Source organism: Myxocyprinus asiaticus, chromosome 11 (genome assembly GCF_019703515.2).
Source record: "Myxocyprinus asiaticus isolate MX2 ecotype Aquarium Trade chromosome 11, UBuf_Myxa_2, whole genome shotgun sequence".
In the NCBI taxonomy this organism is placed as follows: domain Eukaryota; kingdom Metazoa; phylum Chordata; class Actinopteri; order Cypriniformes; family Catostomidae; genus Myxocyprinus; species Myxocyprinus asiaticus.
Window position 1 is genome coordinate 38,112,912 of NC_059354.1, and position 18,124 is coordinate 38,131,035.

An 18,124-nucleotide genomic window follows, 5' to 3' on the forward strand; every position below is an offset into this window, starting at 1 on the left:
AAACCTTCTGCTGCCACTACTAACGCCTTGGGAAAGAACCATCAACATGGAATAAATAGGGATGTTATACGGTGTGACATTTCCCTGGTGCAGAATGGATAGAGAAGACAACCCTCTTTTTTTCCCCTAAGCATTTAACTGTTGCATACTCATGCACATTGATGGGTAACAGGAAGTAAAAAAGGCCTCACCAAGTTGTTAAAAATGGGAACAAATTGCATGTTAACAGGAACAGCTGAATCCACTGGTGGCTACCACTTGGCCTGCGGCTTCGCAGGGTTCAAGGCTGCTTAGGGATCTGATGTGGAGCGGTTTGCATGGTGCTATGTAGTTGGGCCCCTTGCCAGCCTATTCTGTTGGAATTTCCTGTCTGAATCAACTCCCTCCTGCTTGCTCCCTCTTTGTTCCTTGAGTGAGACAGAAAGCTTTTTTAATTACACTGCTCCTGCTGGCCTCTCAGGATATTATTATTGTTCTTGAGTGCTTCCTCTAAAGATGAGCCGCTCACAGCACAAAGCCGCCCATCTCTCGGCTCCGTTCGGACATGAAAAGTGAATGTATTCCTCCTCTACTTTGAGTACCCATTGGTTATGTCTAACACCTGCCATTGGCTTTAAAAGGACATCAAACCCCAACCTAATCCTGCAACATGGATGGCTGGTTCTCACCAAGTCCTGACAGGATGTTTTCCACATGTTAGAGATCATTTTGGGGACTGAAACAATGATACTTTACATTACCCAAACACCATCAGAGTATTACTCTCTGTGATGTATTAAAAGCTAGTATGTTTCCACAAGGCGGATCATCATGAAGCACAAGTTCTGTTTCTGTAGCTCAACTGGCAGAGTATGATTCTAGCAACACCAAGATTATTGGTTCAATTCCCAAGGAACACACATACTGATTAAATAAATAGCTTGAATGCACTGTCACTTTGGATAAAAGTGTCTACTAAATACATGAATATAAACGACACTAAAAAAGTTGAAAGAACATTCCTTTACAGAGAAATAATCGTTCACATTTAATGCTGCATTCATTTCGTGTCTGAATTACTGTAATTATGAGATGGCAACTCCGGGTCATGCAGATCCGCCGACATTTAAGCTTCCACTCTGAAGTTATTTGTTTCTATGACAACACTCATAATGCCAAAACAGCTTTGTTGTTGATATCAGCTAAATATTTATCAATTCATTCGTTCTCCTTGACGTGCTAAATGTTTAAGAACAAAGAAAATGCTCCAGGTAACGTTGGCATAATAGGATGGCATATCAAACAGAAATATGTTTCATATTTCACTTCCTTTAACTGTTGTGGCCGCTGCCATATTGGTTCTTTTCATATGACTTCACGACTCTCAAGTCGGAGCTTTCATAGAATTCAGAGTTTACAACTTGTAATTACAAGCTCTGTTGAAATCTCGTAATTACGGTAATTCCAACATGACGTGAACACACCATAAGAACCAAGTTTAGGTTAATATTTAAATAAATGTTTTAAATAAATAACAATTTGTAACATTAAACTTGATTAAATTAGCTAATAAATATAAAATAAATGAAAAAAATAAAATTTATAAATACATATTTATAGGGCTGGGTGTTGATACAGATTTCCCCTTTTGATTCCGATTCATATGGGTATATAACTTTGGATTTAAGAATCAATAACGAGATTGTTCAAATGATCGTGATTCAAAGGAAAATAAATATTTTTACCCACCCGTACATATTTACTCAGTGTTAGCCCCAGTCTCTATTCACATATTGAGAGAAAAAAAGATTATTGGTGAAAGCACGGGAAGTGAATGGTGACTGAGGCTAACATTCTAATAATGCAAACAAAGTAATACTGGTTTAGAATGAAATGAATGTGAGAGAATAATTTTCATTTTTCGGTGAACTACCCCTTTAAGAGAGTGTATATCTTAGGTCCTGTTACTGGTCACCAATTTTGATCACCTTTTCTCTATTACTATTACTATAATTTGAAATCATTCTGCGGTGTGACAAATACATTTTAAAAAGAACAAATATTCCATGTATTATCTCACTTAATATGAGGTCATTAATGCTACAATAATGCACAATAATTATGAAAGAGTTAGGAAAATGTTGTTTAAAATAGTTCTAGATGGAATTTAGCACATCACACTGCAGGATGTGTCAATTTTCCAAAAGTATTTCATGTTACAGTAAATACCCAAATATGGTTGGTAGGAGGATGCCAGTGTTGTTCGCTCTAGAACAGAGTGGGACAAACCATACAAGCACACCTGTGTACCCTCCAGAGCACTGGACTTTGGCCCAAGAACAATGGAGCTGTCTAGGTGATGGAATGAGCCCTCTCAGGCAATCCCTGCCTCGGTACATCCTCATGGCTTTTATCACCATTTGGTCGAAGCTCTATCGCACTCCAGAATAAAAATGAAAATTCTATCATCATTTACACACCTTCATGTTATTCTTAACCCATATGAGTTTCTTCAGTAGAATACAAAAGGAGATGTTAGGCAGAATGACATCCTCAGTCTCCATTCTCTTTAATTGAATGGAAAAACGAAGCAATGAAAGTGAATGGTGACTGAGACTAACATATCGCCTAACATTTTCTGTGTTCTACAGAAGAAAGTCACATGGGTTTGGAGTAATATGAGGGTGAGTAAATGATGACAGAATTGTCATTTTTGGGTGAACTTTCCCTTTAAGTCATTTATTAACATTTCCTTGGTTGCTGTAATTGGAGTGTTTGTCATCATCTGACGTTTGATCTGTTGCAGTATGATATTTATGTGATGTTTAATGCGGAACATTTCATTGTCTCAGAAAGAAAAAAAAAAGATTTTTTTTCTTAGTAATGAATGACTTTCTCTGAGATCTGACATCAGTCCCTGCATTTTAGCGCATATATGATCCTGCATGCTTTTTGGCTGCAGTTCCCATCATTCTTAAATACACAGGCATCCCTCGAGTTTCCAAAGCCTTACTTAAGCGCTGTCATGCTGCATGCTTGGCCAGAGCATAAATGAATATGTTATGTATATGCATGCTTTTTCTCCTACACGTCCTCATGCAAGCCCTCATTATGCTGGCCCCTACACTCAGATTTGAGAAATGACTCTCAATATCCAACTCGCCAAGGTAAGTCCACCTAATTGGCAAGGAAAATATTTCTACAGCTTGAAAGTATGCAGTCACTTTTTCCTTCAGACTTCTAGCTTTACGAGAGGTATTTTAAGCCATTACACCGTCAAGCCCTCAGTACAGTTGCCGTTGTGAAGTTATGCATACCTGTCAGTTGTGCTTTCCACAATGACAGTGATGAAGGGATTAAAGGGTTGATCATTTCTCCAGGACAAATTCCTCTGGAAATACCAATATTTAAATCTACTGCAAGCTCACAAACTAAATAAATAATTTGGGAAATGTGCCTATGACTGTAAATCAAAATCGTACTTGCTGTAAAGTACAGTAAATCATGCATGGGTTTTATAGGGAAAACACTCTGCATAAGGGCGCTATTTTCGGAAAAGCATTCTAACATACCACACTTACTATTTCTGTAGTATCTAGTACGTATTCTGTGAATAGTAAGCAAATACCTGTAAGCAAAATGGTAAGCAAAATGGTCAATATACAATAGATCACACTGCACAGGTACTGTATCCCACAAAGCAATGTTCTCGATTTGACCTTTAATTTCCATAATCACTAATTAACTAAGTAATTACAGCCGCAATTTTAAACATCCTTGTTTTGACTAATTATTAGACAGGACTGGCAAAAGTTAAGACATTTTTACACAAAATTAAATAAAAAATGTGAACTAATCGTGTTTACCGTAATTTTATTAAGGTGATAACTGAACGCCACTCACATGAGGAGGTCTTGTGATAACGATATAGCACACTACTACTATTTACTACACTACACTACTACTTGAAAACTTTATTGTTGCGTAATGCCTACTGATTCATTTAACGGAGAGTGTATACTGCATATAGAGAGTGCCATGCACACTGCATGACACTGTATATGCAGTATACTTTCTCAGTTAATACTGTCCTGTGTTTAGTGAGTAGTAAGCTAGTATTCCATTCTGAACAAAGCCAGATAATCTTTTTCTCAATGCATCAGGATCCATCATGGTTTAATGTAAATAGCGGAGTCAATCTCTCCTTCTTTAATGTTCTTGAGTCTTGAAGCAGAATATTGCATGCTTGTGAGTCAGCGTGATGATTGGAGCGAGAGTGGCAGGTCTGGAATGCTGACTCACACAGGTCTCCTTGATGGGCCCCTTAAAGGCCCCTATGGCCCTTCCCCACCCAGCTCTACCCCGAGCTCCTCTCAGGTAGAGATAGTTATCTGAGGACTTTACCCCCACGGTCTCTGTTCTCAGGTCAAGCCTGATTCACTGATGCGTGTGATGCCACAAGAATTTTAATTCAAGCAAGGAATGGACCCAAAGACCTGGCCCCACTCTTCTAGACACGCACATTGTGAAATGAGCAGGAGATGGCATGATTCATGGATTGGGCCATATAGTTGTACCAAAAAGAGTCTTAGGAGCTCATTAAGAGCAAATAGTAACGATAAATGCAAATTTAAGACACAGACAGTGAACTCTATTTAGTGCTTACTCAAAACTATATAATCACCACCTCAAGTAAGTTCCAGTCATTAATGAAAGCATGTTGGTTTTTAACGAGACCTCTTTAAAGCAATTAACCTTTTTATAACAGGAAAAGCATGTCTTGGCCCCCTTTTTTAGCCCAGACAAATAAAAACTCATCATGAGATACTGTAATTCATTCATCGCACATGTAAAATCACTAATATTGAGTGGGGCTGCTGAAGCGTCTGTACATTTTCAGTTATACTGGAGATGAGAGGGCAAGGCTAAATGTGCATTCCTGTCTGAAGGGGCACAGCAGTTTAGCTAACTTGAGAGTGTGCTTCTACATGGCCTGGATGTGTGAACAGGACTATCGCTGTCATGTCTGATTGTGTTTTAGCAGTCTTTCTCCTCCATTTGCTATATCTTTTCCTCATTTTAAAGGGAGGCCTTCACTGCAGTGGTCTGTGTGAGATGCTCAGCTCAGTCTCTGTTATGTTCAAGATTCTACAGTTTGATTATTTGTTTATTCTTTCTTCTCTTACATAATTCTGACAATATTTTACATAAAATTGTCATTTCTGAATTGGTTGCAAGTGACAGTTTAGCCTCTGTTGATCTAACTTAGGGGTCTGTAACATTTTCGGACCCAGTGTCACACACCCAAACCCTCAGGCAACCCAACGATCAGTTAATATAAAATTTTTTTTAAATTGTTTTTAACACTGACTTTATAATATCTTTCATGAATGAACATTATTACATGCTTTACATCCTTTGCCTTTTTTTTTTTGTTTTTGTTTTTTGGATTCTTTGCACCACTGTATTGTCCGAATGATAGAATGAATGTTCTTCCAAGCCTATATGACTTTCCTACATCTGTGTTACACAAAAAGATGTTAGCCTCATTCACCATTTGCTTTTATTGCATACTTAGTCCATACTATTAAAGTGAATAGTGACTGAAGCTATCTCCTTTTGTGTTCCATGGAAAAAAAAGTGTTAGATGCATTTGAAACAACATGAGAGTGCATAAATATTGACAGAATTTAAATATTTGTGTAAAGTATCCATTTAATGTTGCTTTTATGCTCGATACAATCAACAGGACTGGATGATAGAAGATGTTGGTTCTTCTGTAACCACATTTTGTATACATACATTTTGAAATATGCACAGTATTTTACAGAAATATCTACATATTTTATCAGTCCACTGGCCCTCTGCAGTACTTTCATAGGCCCTGAGGGGTTCCTCCTACCCTGAGGGGTACCCCAACACACAATTTGAAAGTTCTCTCTGTAACTCATTTGGTTTCTTTTTCTCTTCTCTCCTTGTCTCCACAGCTCCTCATTTATTCTCAACCTTCCACACACCAATCCCAATCGACATGCGCCACCATGAGGGAAGGTACCATTATGAGCCTCACCCTCTCCACCCCATGCATGGGTAAGTTTGAGAGCTTCAACATCCATTTTCCTGGTTTCACCATAAAGAGAGAACCTGTTAAGTCATCTTCAGTAAAAAGTACGCAGATTCAGTGCTTGCCATGGTCAGGTCATGGCCAGGTCATGGTCCAACACAGCCATTTGTCTTCTGCATGGGAGATCGTTCAACTGCAGTCTTCAGCAAGCAGCACATGGACTGCAAGAGTCCAAACAGTGAGAAACAAGCCAATGATTCAAGGCAGTTTCATATCACAGACAGATTAGAACAGGATGTGAAAGGGAAAAGGTTGATTAGTACAGAACTGACAGAATTTGAGCAGTTCTGCCCTGGTGCATCCCTGTAATATTTCATTGTTTTGGACAACTGCTGTGATTCTGACATATAATGAGACAAATAGTTTGGCCAGGTTTTGAGGTTTCGGTAAGAGGCTCTATCGTATATACATAAATACTTGTACAAAATCTGAACGTCACCCAGTCTGGTACGATGTATACAAAGACTAACTCACGGTGTCAAGGGATTAACCTTTGTTACTCTCATTCTGTTCCAGATTAAGACTTGTACGTTGGGGGGGCCTGGGTAGCTCAGCGAGTATTGACGCTGACTACCACTCCTGGAGTCGCGAGTTCAAATCTAGGGCATGCTAAGTGACTCCAGCCAGGTCTCCTAAGCAACCAAATTGGCCCGGTTGCTAGGGAGGGTAGAGTCACATGGGGTAACCTCCTCGTGGTTGCTATAATGTGTGGTTCTCGCTCTCGGTGGGGCACGTGGTGAGTTGTGCGTGGATGCCACAGAGAATAGTGTGGGCCTCCACACGTGCTATGTCTCCGCGGTAACATGCTCAACAATCTATGTGATAAAATGCATGGATTGACATTGGGAATTGGGCATTCCAAATTGGGGAGAAAAGGGGAGAAAAAAAAAAAGACTTGTATGCTAAGCTTGTATGACTTGAAAGCTATGGCTATGTAGGACCAACAAGACAGGATCAATGACGAAATTGCAAAACTTGTTAGGTCCCAAATTAACACACCCCAAGCACCAAATGTGAGTAAAAAAGTAAAATAAAGGCAGTGAAATTTATTCTGTAACATTATTATGAACTGCAATATATTACATGGATCAAGTCAATCAGTAAAAATTATAGTCAGACCCTTGCTAATTGACATGAGACATTTAAAATCACACAAACAGCCTACTAAACATCATGATTATTTATCTTAGTGGAAATTTTGCCATCAGAAGTTTTTATTTATAATCACCAAGTGTCTTCACGTTTTAATGACAGGTGCAAGAGACTGGCCAATCTTGTATATCAGGGGTCAGCAACCTTTTTGACATGGAGTGCCATTTTTTATTTTCCTAGTTAATGGCTGTGCCGACGTCCCGTCCCGTTCATGTGTCTTTGCACGCTTTCCACCAGTCTTTCACATTGATGACTTTATGCCACTCCTGGCACAAAGATTTAAGCAGGAATTCATCAGACACTGGACTGGATTATCGCATATCGCAGTGCCGTTTTGCGGCCCTCTTCAGGCTGTCATGACCCGTTCAGCTTATTGCGGCCCGTTCGGCCCAATTTCTCGGCCAGCCTACTGGAAAAATTTCCAGTTCTCCCTATGGACAGTCTGCTCCTGTGTAGAGATACTGATTTAAGAAGCATTTAGAGTGGTCTCTTAATTTTTTCCAGAGCTGTATATATATGTGCATTTATGTGATTTTCCGAAGTTTGAGTCCATTTGTGAAAATGTTTCTATTTTGCATTTTTCTAATTTAATTGTTTATTATTTTGTTTTATTACTACAAATGATATTATCAGCATAACAGATTGAGTGAAAACCTAATGATTATGATATAATCATGATCCTGCATGTGAATTTTAAATGCTTTAATGAAAGAAAACCTGTCCTTTTGTAGGCTACTAAATGAGTTACAGTTAATGTCACAAATTTTCTTATTTGATTACTGATCACGAAATTTTGTGCAATATTAAATATCTCTTATATTATGTCATACTACATTTTCAAAATCACACAGAGGGGTAATTACAAGCACACAATCAACAGCAAGAGTGGAGGAGGCTATTTTACTTGTATGAAGTTTTTCACACCTGCATTCAATCTACATCTTGATGTAATTATAATTTTTTATAATTTTCTTTATTTATCACACATTATACATTTGCACATATACAGTGAAATTCTTCTTTTTCACATATCCCAGCTAGGCTGGGGTCAGAGTGCAGGGTCAGCCATGATACAGCACCCCTGGAGCAGATAGGGTCAAGGGCCCAACTGTGGCATCTTGGCGGTGCTGGGGCTTGAACCCCCGACCTTCTGATCAGTAACCCAGAGCCTTAACCGCTGAGCCACCACTCGCGCTGCGTGCAAGCCATTCGCACATCACAAGACGATCAACTATTTAGCCATTTTCAGTGAATCACACCTACAAAATCCTAAAACTTTACTTCCAGGTTTAATTTATATTTTGATTAGACTCAGATTTTTATGTTTATTTTAATGTAAATTTGAGTGTGACTGGTTAAAGGAGGGTGTACCTGTTGCTGGGTTGGAAATCTCAAGGATTCATAGTGGTGTTTTCCTGATTACATCACGTGTTGTTCTGAAAGCACTAAGAAACGAATGAAACACGGAATGTAGGCTGTTATCCGCGCAGTCTCGCCCATTCAGCTCATGAAAACATTTTGTGTGATCATGAGGAAGGATTACATCAAGATGTAGATTGGAATGCAGGTATAGAATTTCATCTAAATAAAAAAGTATACTCCTCTCTTGCTGTTGCTGGCGTGCCAGTGATTACCCATCCACGTGCCAGCATTGGTGCCATAGGTTGCCGACCCCTGTTGTATATGATACTGCAGGTGACAAAATGATCAGTGCTGTTTGTCTCAAATATGCAAGGGAAAAAAAAGTTAAATTATACCCATTGTCATAGGGGCAAAAATATTTTTCTAATAACTGCCTTTTGCAGAAAGGGCAAAAAGTTCAATTTGGATCCCGCTTGTAGGTTATGCTGTACCAACTTTATCTCAGTTTTCGCAGTTTATTGCAGTTTCCCTGCTCACAAGGAAAAGTTTTGAGACACAGTCAGTGTAACTGCATTTGTATTTAAATGCATTTTGATTTGATAGTGATACATATCTTGTGCCTAGTGGCAGGAGAACGATTTATCACATGAGCTGGAACTGGTAGAGAAGGAGAATTCCTGCCTTCTCTCTCTGTACACTGGCTTCTTTGATTAATGTGACTCAGCCTTGACAGAGGCCCCCTAATTCATCAAGACCTTGATCAGGCTGTCTTTTCCACTGCCTGTGCCCGACTCACCTAATTACATGTATGTTGCACAGCAAATTAAGCACTGTGTCATTTGTTGGCAGGCCTTGTGCTTTGTTATCCAATGGAGGTGTAGTATCAAGGAACTAGTTTCGGCAAGTTAGGGTTTGGCCCCTATATATAGGATTATTCATTGTACATAGGTTTTATGTTGTCATAAAGGACCAAGGAGGTCTAGTTTACGTGGAGAGAGCTATTCGTTAGCATTTTTTATTTATTTATCAGAATCCGCAGCTACTGTCGAAGCTAAGCAGCCTAACCTTGACCCTCTGCTAAGGACAGACCTATCTGCCGCATGTAAGACTACTTTTTAGAGGTTTTCACTGTCAAAATTTGCAGAAACTTAGCATATTATATTTTACTTTTTTGCTTAAAGCTGAAGTATGTAATTTATGTGCCACCAAACGGAATTGCAAAAATAAACTTTGTTTTCAAAACAGCTTTCTGAATATGCCCCCTTAGTCCCGCCCTCAACTCACATCATTGATTGAGCAACATTAACAAACAGAGAAATTTTCAAAGTGCTACAGACAGTGCTTACAATTTTCGATAAAATTAACCTATGAATGGCTTATTTACAGTATAGTTGTCTCTGTAGTAGGGCTGAAACGATTAGACGACCTTATCGACAACGTCGCAGTAAAAAATTGTCGACAAATATTTTCGTTGTCGAATAGTCATTTGATGTCATTTAACGTAACATGAGATCACATTAAATTCTGATGATGATGTGCAAGAGCAGCACTGCAGTTCACGCCTGACTGAGGCGAGGAAGAATTACATTGCTCACTGTCCAGATGCACTCTAAACTTTCCAAACAGCTTCAGGTGATGTAGATCGCAAAGTATGAGGGAATTTTAATGCAAAAATACAAAAGAAGTAAATACAGAAGCACTCTCATTGTGGAATAAGTGGAGCTAGAGCTGCCGCTCCGCTGAAACAAAACTTGCATGTTAAGCATCTTTAAAGGAAACACCCTGGCATTACATCTTTAATGCAGTTATATTTAATGCGTTATAGCTTTATTAAAGTTCAAATAATACGGAAGTAGATCATGTAAATAACTACAAACTCTGAAACTGACATTTCTCTGTGTGGTCAGCGCCTCTTCTATGAGTTGCATGAATGTCTGATCTAAGGGGGAGAGATTGAAACTGCACCTGGCTGAGGCACACTCTGTCGCGGAGACACTCGAGCGCGCATGCTTAATACAGCTAGATTATAACGTGATGGCTCGCGACTTATTGAATCATAATATATGTGTCACTGTGCATTTCTTATCGTGAAGAACATTGGCAATATGCAGCTTTATTAATAAGAGAGAGTTTGTTTTTTGTGAGTTAAAGATGGACTGAAGTGAACAGAAAGGTGAGAGAGGGTAGTCTTCACCCCATTATACATTTGTTTTTGTTTTGGCTTGTTTTCCATTATAATAATATAAAACTCCTTTAAAACAACGTACATTTTCTTTAGCAGCTATACTGCAGAAGAAAAAAATGTTATCTGAGAATGTTGAATATAATATTAAAAATAGAAATATTTTAAAATATCTAAAAATCTTTTAAAAAATGATGCATTCACCTGAGAAGCAGCATATAAGATATTTAGACTTGCTTTTAGAGAATAGATCTTGAATATACAGTTGTGCTCAGAAGTTTGCGTACCCTTGGAGAATTGGTAATATACTGTATGTACCATTTATAAAGAAAACATGAGTGAGCAGGCAAAACACATTTCTTTTATTTCTTATGGGATTCATATTCAACTGTAGGTTATAACAGAATGGCACAATCATAAAACAAAACATGGCAACAATGAAAAAAATTAAATGACCCCTGTTTAAAAGTCTGCATACCCTTAGTTCTTAATACTGTGTATTGCCCCCTTTAGCATCAATGACAGTGTGCAGTCTTTTGTAATAGTTGTCTATGAGGCCCCAAATTCTTGCAGGTGGTATAGATGCCCATTCGTCTTGGCAAAATGCCTCCAGGTCATGCAAAGTCTTTAGTCGTCTTGCATGAACTGCACGTTTGAGATCTTCCCAGAGTGGCTCGATGATATTAAGGTCAGGAGACTGTGATGGCCACTCCAGAACCTTCACCTTTTTCTGCTGTAACCACTGGAGGGTCAACTTGGCCTTGTCTTTGTCGTGCTGGAAAGTCCAAGAGAACGTCCCATGCGCAGCTTTCGTGCAGAAGAATGCAAATTGTCTGCCAGTATTTTCTGATGACATGCTGCATTCATATTGCCATCAATTTTCACAAGATTCCCCATGCCTTTAGAGCTCACATCAGTGAGCCACCACCATGCTTCACAGTGGGGATGGTATTCTTTTCACTATAGGACTTGTTGACCCCTCTCCAAACATAGCGCTTAAGGTTGGGACCATAAAGCTCTATTTTGGTCTTGTCACTCCAAATAACAGTGTGTCAGAAGCTTTGAGGCATGTCAAGGTGTTGTCGGGCATATTGTAACCAGGCTTTTTTGTGGCATTGGCAACTTGACCATGCAGCCCATTTTTGTTCAAGTACCGTTGTATTGTGCTCCTTGAAACATTCACACTGTCTTTTTCCTGAGCAGCCTGTATTTCTCCTGAGGTTACTTGTGGGTTTTTCTTTGAATCCCGAACAATTCTTCTGGCAGTTGTGGCTGAAATCTTTCTTGGTTTACCTGACCTTGGCTTGGTATCAAGAGATCCCCGAATTTTCCACTTCTTAATAAGTGATTGAACAGTACTGACTGGCATTTTCAAGGCTTTGGATATTTTTTTATATCCTTCTCCATCTTTATAAATTTCCATTACCTTGATACGCAGGTCTTTTGACAGTTCTTTTCTGCTCCCCATGGCTCAGTATCTAGCCTGCTCAGTGCATCCACATGAGAGCAAACAAACTCATTGACTATTTATACACAGACACTAATTGCAATTTTAAAAGCCACAGGTGTGGGAAATTAACCTTTAATTGCCATTTAAACCTGTGTGTGTCACCTTGTGTGTCTGTAACAAGGCCAAACATTCAAGGGTATGTAAACTTTTGATCAGGGCCATTTGGGTGATTTCTGTTATCATTATGATTTAAAAAGGAGCCAAACATCTATGTGATGATAAATGGCTTCATATGATCACTACCCTTAAATAAAAGACAGTTTTTTTGCATGATCAAAATTTCACAATTTCTGCCAGGGTATGCAATCTTTTGAGCACAACTGTAGGTATATTTTGACTTTACTGCACTCGCAGAATTATAACCAAGTGAAAAATACACTTATATACAGAATACATTTATATGTAAGATACATTCTCTTAAAGCAAGTAAAAATATCTTATATGTTGCTTCTCAAGTAAATGTATCTTGTTTTAAGGATTTTTAGACCATTTTAAATGGAAAATAAGACAAAAACACTTCAGTGAATTTCTTTACTGAATTTAACCTAATAAAAAGTATTATTTCCCTTTAATTTAGTGAATGTCATTTTGAGGTATTTTAAAAAGATGATTTTGTCCACTTTATTGTTAGTAAGCACGTTTAATACAACCTTTTAAGTCACGGCACAAGCTGAATAATAAGTTAAGAGCTAATGATTAATTGTCGCAATAATCGCAGAATAGTCGATTATAGGGATGGGCATTTTGGTCATTTTGTCTACTCAAGTACTCTGACTAATTATTCGAGTACTTGTCGAGAACTCGAGGGGCGATAACATGTTCATAACTGTATATATAATAACATGTCTGACAAACATCTATGGCTGCTGCATTGTGCCTTGTTGTTCCAGTGTATCGTCTATTCATTATTATAGGCTGTTATAAAATAATATGTTACAAAATGTACAAAAGATTCAAAATATAATGCATCATATTTTATCATTATGTGAAGATTCGCTGTCCAACTCTGAAAGAATGTGCCCAAGGCACGTCTGTCTGTTCTTCCTTCAGGTTACCGTAGTAATCTTAGAAAGCACGTACCAGTTTTTTTAGTGACTGTCTGAACCGTCTATTTTCAAATAACAGGAGACACCATAACCATTGCGTTTTTAATATGCGTGTTAAATTGAAGTTCAGTTTGAAGACGCTGCATTGTGTTCCATTTAGCTGCGCTCTGTCTACATGTTTGAAACACTCGCCTGCTGTATATGCGTTGCTTCAGCGCATTGAGTCCACTGCCACACACGCCTGGTGTGTGTGTGTATCCCCAAATGTTCGCTCTTGTGAGGAAAATTGCGATGCTCTGTATTGTTGTTGCTGTGATTCATGAAGCATTCCATTCAACTCGGAGAGTCTGAATTTCCACCTTTCAACTGGGGAAAGTGCAACGGAATGACACTTTATATTGGACATCTAACTTGGAAACTCATGCAGAAATCTTCAACTCCCATTTTGTCGAGATGCAGGTGCGTGTTACTTCACGCAGGGCAGGGAGGTTTACAGTCAGTGACAAACATTTACTTTTATTAAATAATATCCATTAACGAGTCAAAATTCGTTCATGAAATGATAATAAAACATGTTTAGCAAACGTTTTGCAGAGACAGGTGTTCAAAACATGGTTAATTACACTCTCTTTTGATTATCGTAACGATAGCATTGCAGTGTTGTATCATTTTGGTTGCTATGAGAAGTCTCTGACAATCAATGTACCCCTCAAAACCACAACGTAATCAATCTCAAAATTAAAAATAAGTTCCTCTTTGTTTGTGTGTTTAGTTGTCAGGTAATTGTCACTGGATTTTGAATTAAGTGAAAAGTCACATCATGCGTGATCACTATCGATCATCGTTTTCATGATCGATCATTGCTGCCATGTCCGAGTACCTGAGTACTCGAGTACTCGTGCTCATCCCTAGTCGAATAATCGTTCTAATAATCGTTGGATTAATCGATTATCAAAGTAATCGTTATTTGCAACCCTACTTTGCATATTAAGCTGGAATAGTAGAAAGTATTTTGACACAGAAAAAGTTACATACTACAACTTTAAGTTTGACATACAAATTAAAATAGTGGTTTCCAAATATTCCAATGTGTTGAAATACTGTACATTGGTGAAAAAAATAATTAAAACCCTCCAAAGAAAGACCCACACACATAAATTGGAAAAAGTGGACAGAACTTGAAGGTCTGTATATTTGTAGAGTATGTCAACATCTAAACAGAGTAATTAGCATCCAAAATGTAGCATTTAATTCCCATAACATCAATGACACCGGATTAATGAGAAAACACCCTACCAAACTGACTGACTAGTATTTTCTTTTTGGAAAAGTTTCACATTGAAGTATGGAACTGAGATCCACCTATCAGTTTTTCATACCAGAAGTTGTCCAACCCAGTAGTCTCTCTACAGTCTATACACCGATCAGCTACAACATTAAAACCACCTGCCTAATATTGTGTAGGTCCCCCTCGTGCCGCCAAAACAGCGCCAACCCGCATCTCAGAATAGCGTTCTGAGATGCTATTCTTCTCACCACAATTGTACAGAGCGGTTATCTGAGTTACCGCACCATTCGGAGTAAATTTTAGAGACTGTTGTGTGTGAAAATCCCAGGAGATCAGCAGTTACAGAAATATTCAAATCAGCCTGTCTGGCACCAACAATCATCCATGCAATTATCTAATCAGCCAATTGTGTGGCAGCAGTGGGGTGCATAAAATCATGCAGATACGGGTCAGGAGCTTCAGTTAAAGTTCACATCAACCATCAGAATGCGGAAAAAATTTGATCTCATTGATTTGGACCATGGCATGATTGTTGGTGCCAGACGGGCTGGTTTAAGTATTTCTGTAACTATTGATCTCCTGGGATTTTCATGCACAACAGTCTCTAGAATTTACTCTGAATGGTGCCAGAAACAAAAAACATCCAGTCAGTGGCAATTCTGCGGACGGAAATGCCTTGTTGATGAGAGAGGTCAAAAGAAAATGGCCAGACTGACAAAGTCTACAGTATCTCAGATAACCGCTCTGTTCAATTGTGGTGAGAAAAATATAATCTAAGAAATGAGATGTGGGTTGGCGCTGTTTTGGCGGCACGAGGGGGACCTTCATAATATTAGGCAGGTGGTTTTAATGTTGTGGCTGATCGGTGTACAGTGAAGGGGAAACAGTCTTTTGGGTAATGTGATTGTAAATTACGTTTTACACTTAACTTGTTCTTTGTTCATTTGTTTGAAATTATTTCCTAACAGATCAACAGAATGCTGCAGATGCAGTACAGTAACTTTAACCTGTAATATTCCTTTAAATAATACGTTCCATATCAAACGTTGTCTCATTTACAGATGTTCTCCTGTTTCATCTTTTTACTTATTTATTTATTTAATTAATTAATTTGTTTTACTAATTCTGCACTGTGTAGACATCAAACACGAGTTAGGTCACAACACAGGCACATGAACCAGTAAAATGTCTAATGATTATTTTAAGACCGTAGTAACAGTACCAGCAAACTCTGATATTATCAGTATAACATAGCTGTCTCTGACACTTCCTTTTGTAATACAGACACTAAAAAGAATGGCAAATGGAGACAGTCATTTTGCCTTGATACTATGGGCAGGTACCACCCATGGTGCTGCAATGGAAGCCTGCTAAAATGACAGTTAGCTATTAAGAAGCAGCTCTCTAGATGCACCATGACATACCGTGTCTATAACTAAGGTCTCTAACCATTCATGTACCATCTTGTCAGAGAGTGGGTGTAACAACAAGACCTTGGTTATCATTCTTGTCAGTGAGGGCCCTCTTTGTCTTATCCCCTGACAGGTAAAGTTGTAAATGATGGCTTATTATTGAGGGTTCAAACACCCTCAGCAGTTTTGCTGATTTATTTATGCATTGACATGTTGTCTTGTTTCAGACTGTCTGGAAAACATTGGGAAATGTGGGAATGTAACCAAAACATGGTTAATATGTGTTTATGTACATTTTAGAGTTGTCTCTAACTTTTGTTTACTTACTTCCCCATATTAGTACCATTATTGTGATTCAGAACTACTTTAAATATTATTCAAATCATTAGTTATGTGCAGATTTAACTGAGAGTTCATGTGACCTTATCCTTAAAGTCACCATGAAATCAAAATGTATTACATTAATAAATAAATTTTAAGACCCCTTTGCTGGTCTTACTGTACACGATTCATTGTTGTATTATATTCCAAGTAATAATCATAATCTTTCATCAAAATGCAATAACTTGCTCTGAAACAACTTTACTTTTGGCTGATGTCACAAATCCCTTTTACTTTTCAACCCCTCCCCTCCAATCACTGGCTTCAGTTTTGTGTGTCACATCAACTTTCCACGATCCAAGTCCCGCATTTCCTTTTTTATGTTGAACGTCATGTTTCATCCAGAAATGCATTCGATTACAGAAGCAAAATGGGTTGCAAATGGCATTCCATGTTAACCTCAGTCTAAGCTTCAGTCATTGGTTTCAAATGTTGAAATGTTTTTCATTTGATATTTAGTTTAATTCATTAAGTTTAGCTAGTTTAGTTAAGTTTAGTTAACAACTGAAGTGTTAATCTTCAGCTTGGGACACCAAAGTGCTTTTTGCAACCAAAACCACATCTACTCAAACTTCAAGGTTATAACATCTTCACAATAATTACACCACAACAGCCATGACTTTAGAATGTTGTCAGTGTTACGGCTACAACCAAAAGGGTATGCTTATTGCCACATGTACAGATAACACATCTATATTACCAGTTTGCAAAACCGTAGCGCTATTGGAGGTGAATGTTAATTTTGAGCACTTGCTCCAAATGGAGTGGAGAGATTAGTGTTTTGTGTATGGCGCGTCTGTTTTCTCTCAGTTCCTCTAGAACAGAGACGTCTTTATGGCTATCCTTTCAAGGGAGCTGATGGAAGAAAGTTGGCATTTGTACAAGCCTGGTAGTCTGCAGGCGTTTACTGGAAACTGAGCACGACTCAGGCTGGGTGCAGGTTGGTCTCCGAACAGAGAGGGTATAAATGAGAGACTGAGATGAAGCCAGACTGTGCCAAGCATAATGCATCTGATACCCGGCACACAGATAGCCACTATAGGCCTTCCCATATCTCATCAAGCAGTTACAAACAGTTTATGCAATTTAGAAAAATGCATGTATTACGTATTTGGTACATAACCAAAGACATTTAAATTGATGGTGACAACTTGAAGCTACTTTAATCCTCTTCATTCAGATGTCAAACAAATCTAGAAATAGCATAACAACAGTTTCATAAAAAAAAAAAAATAGATAGGTAAACAATGCCTTGTCTAAACTAGTTTTCAAATTGAACTTTGTTGGGTATTCAAACATTAAACAGCCAGCCAACTAGCTAGATGGTCTGATGTACTTGATGGCCAGTTAGATGGTCAGATAGACTGTCACTTAGACCCCGTTTATACCTGGTATTAAGATGTGTCTTGGTTGAGCTGGTAATGAGGTGGTTACCCCATGTGACTCTACCCTCCCTAGCAACTGGGCCAATTTGGTTGCTTAGAAGACCTGGCTGGAGTCACTCAGTACGCCCTGGGATTTGAACTAGCGAACTAGCAAACTCCAGGGGTGGTATCCAGTGTCTTTACCACTGAGCTACCCAGGCCCCCTTGATGCATCTGAAATTTAATCTGAGCACAAACGCAACATTTCCAGCAGAATTATCCGTTATTTAAGTGGATTACCTGTATTTTAAGTAGCTTCGGATG

General features: G+C 38.5%; 1 protein-coding gene across 4 annotated transcripts in view; it reads left to right on the forward strand.

Moving 5' to 3' along the window:
• Positions 1-18,124, forward strand: part of LOC127448479 (zinc finger protein GLI2-like) — a 98,347-nt gene that overhangs the window by 47,072 nt on the left and 33,151 nt on the right. For all 4 annotated transcript variants that reach the window (XM_051711042.1, XM_051711041.1, XM_051711044.1 and 1 more), the window contains one exon: positions 5,967-6,069. In XM_051711042.1, the coding sequence (XP_051567002.1) occupies positions 5,967-6,069 (103 nt within the window). The remainder of the gene's footprint in view (positions 1-5,966; positions 6,070-18,124) is intronic.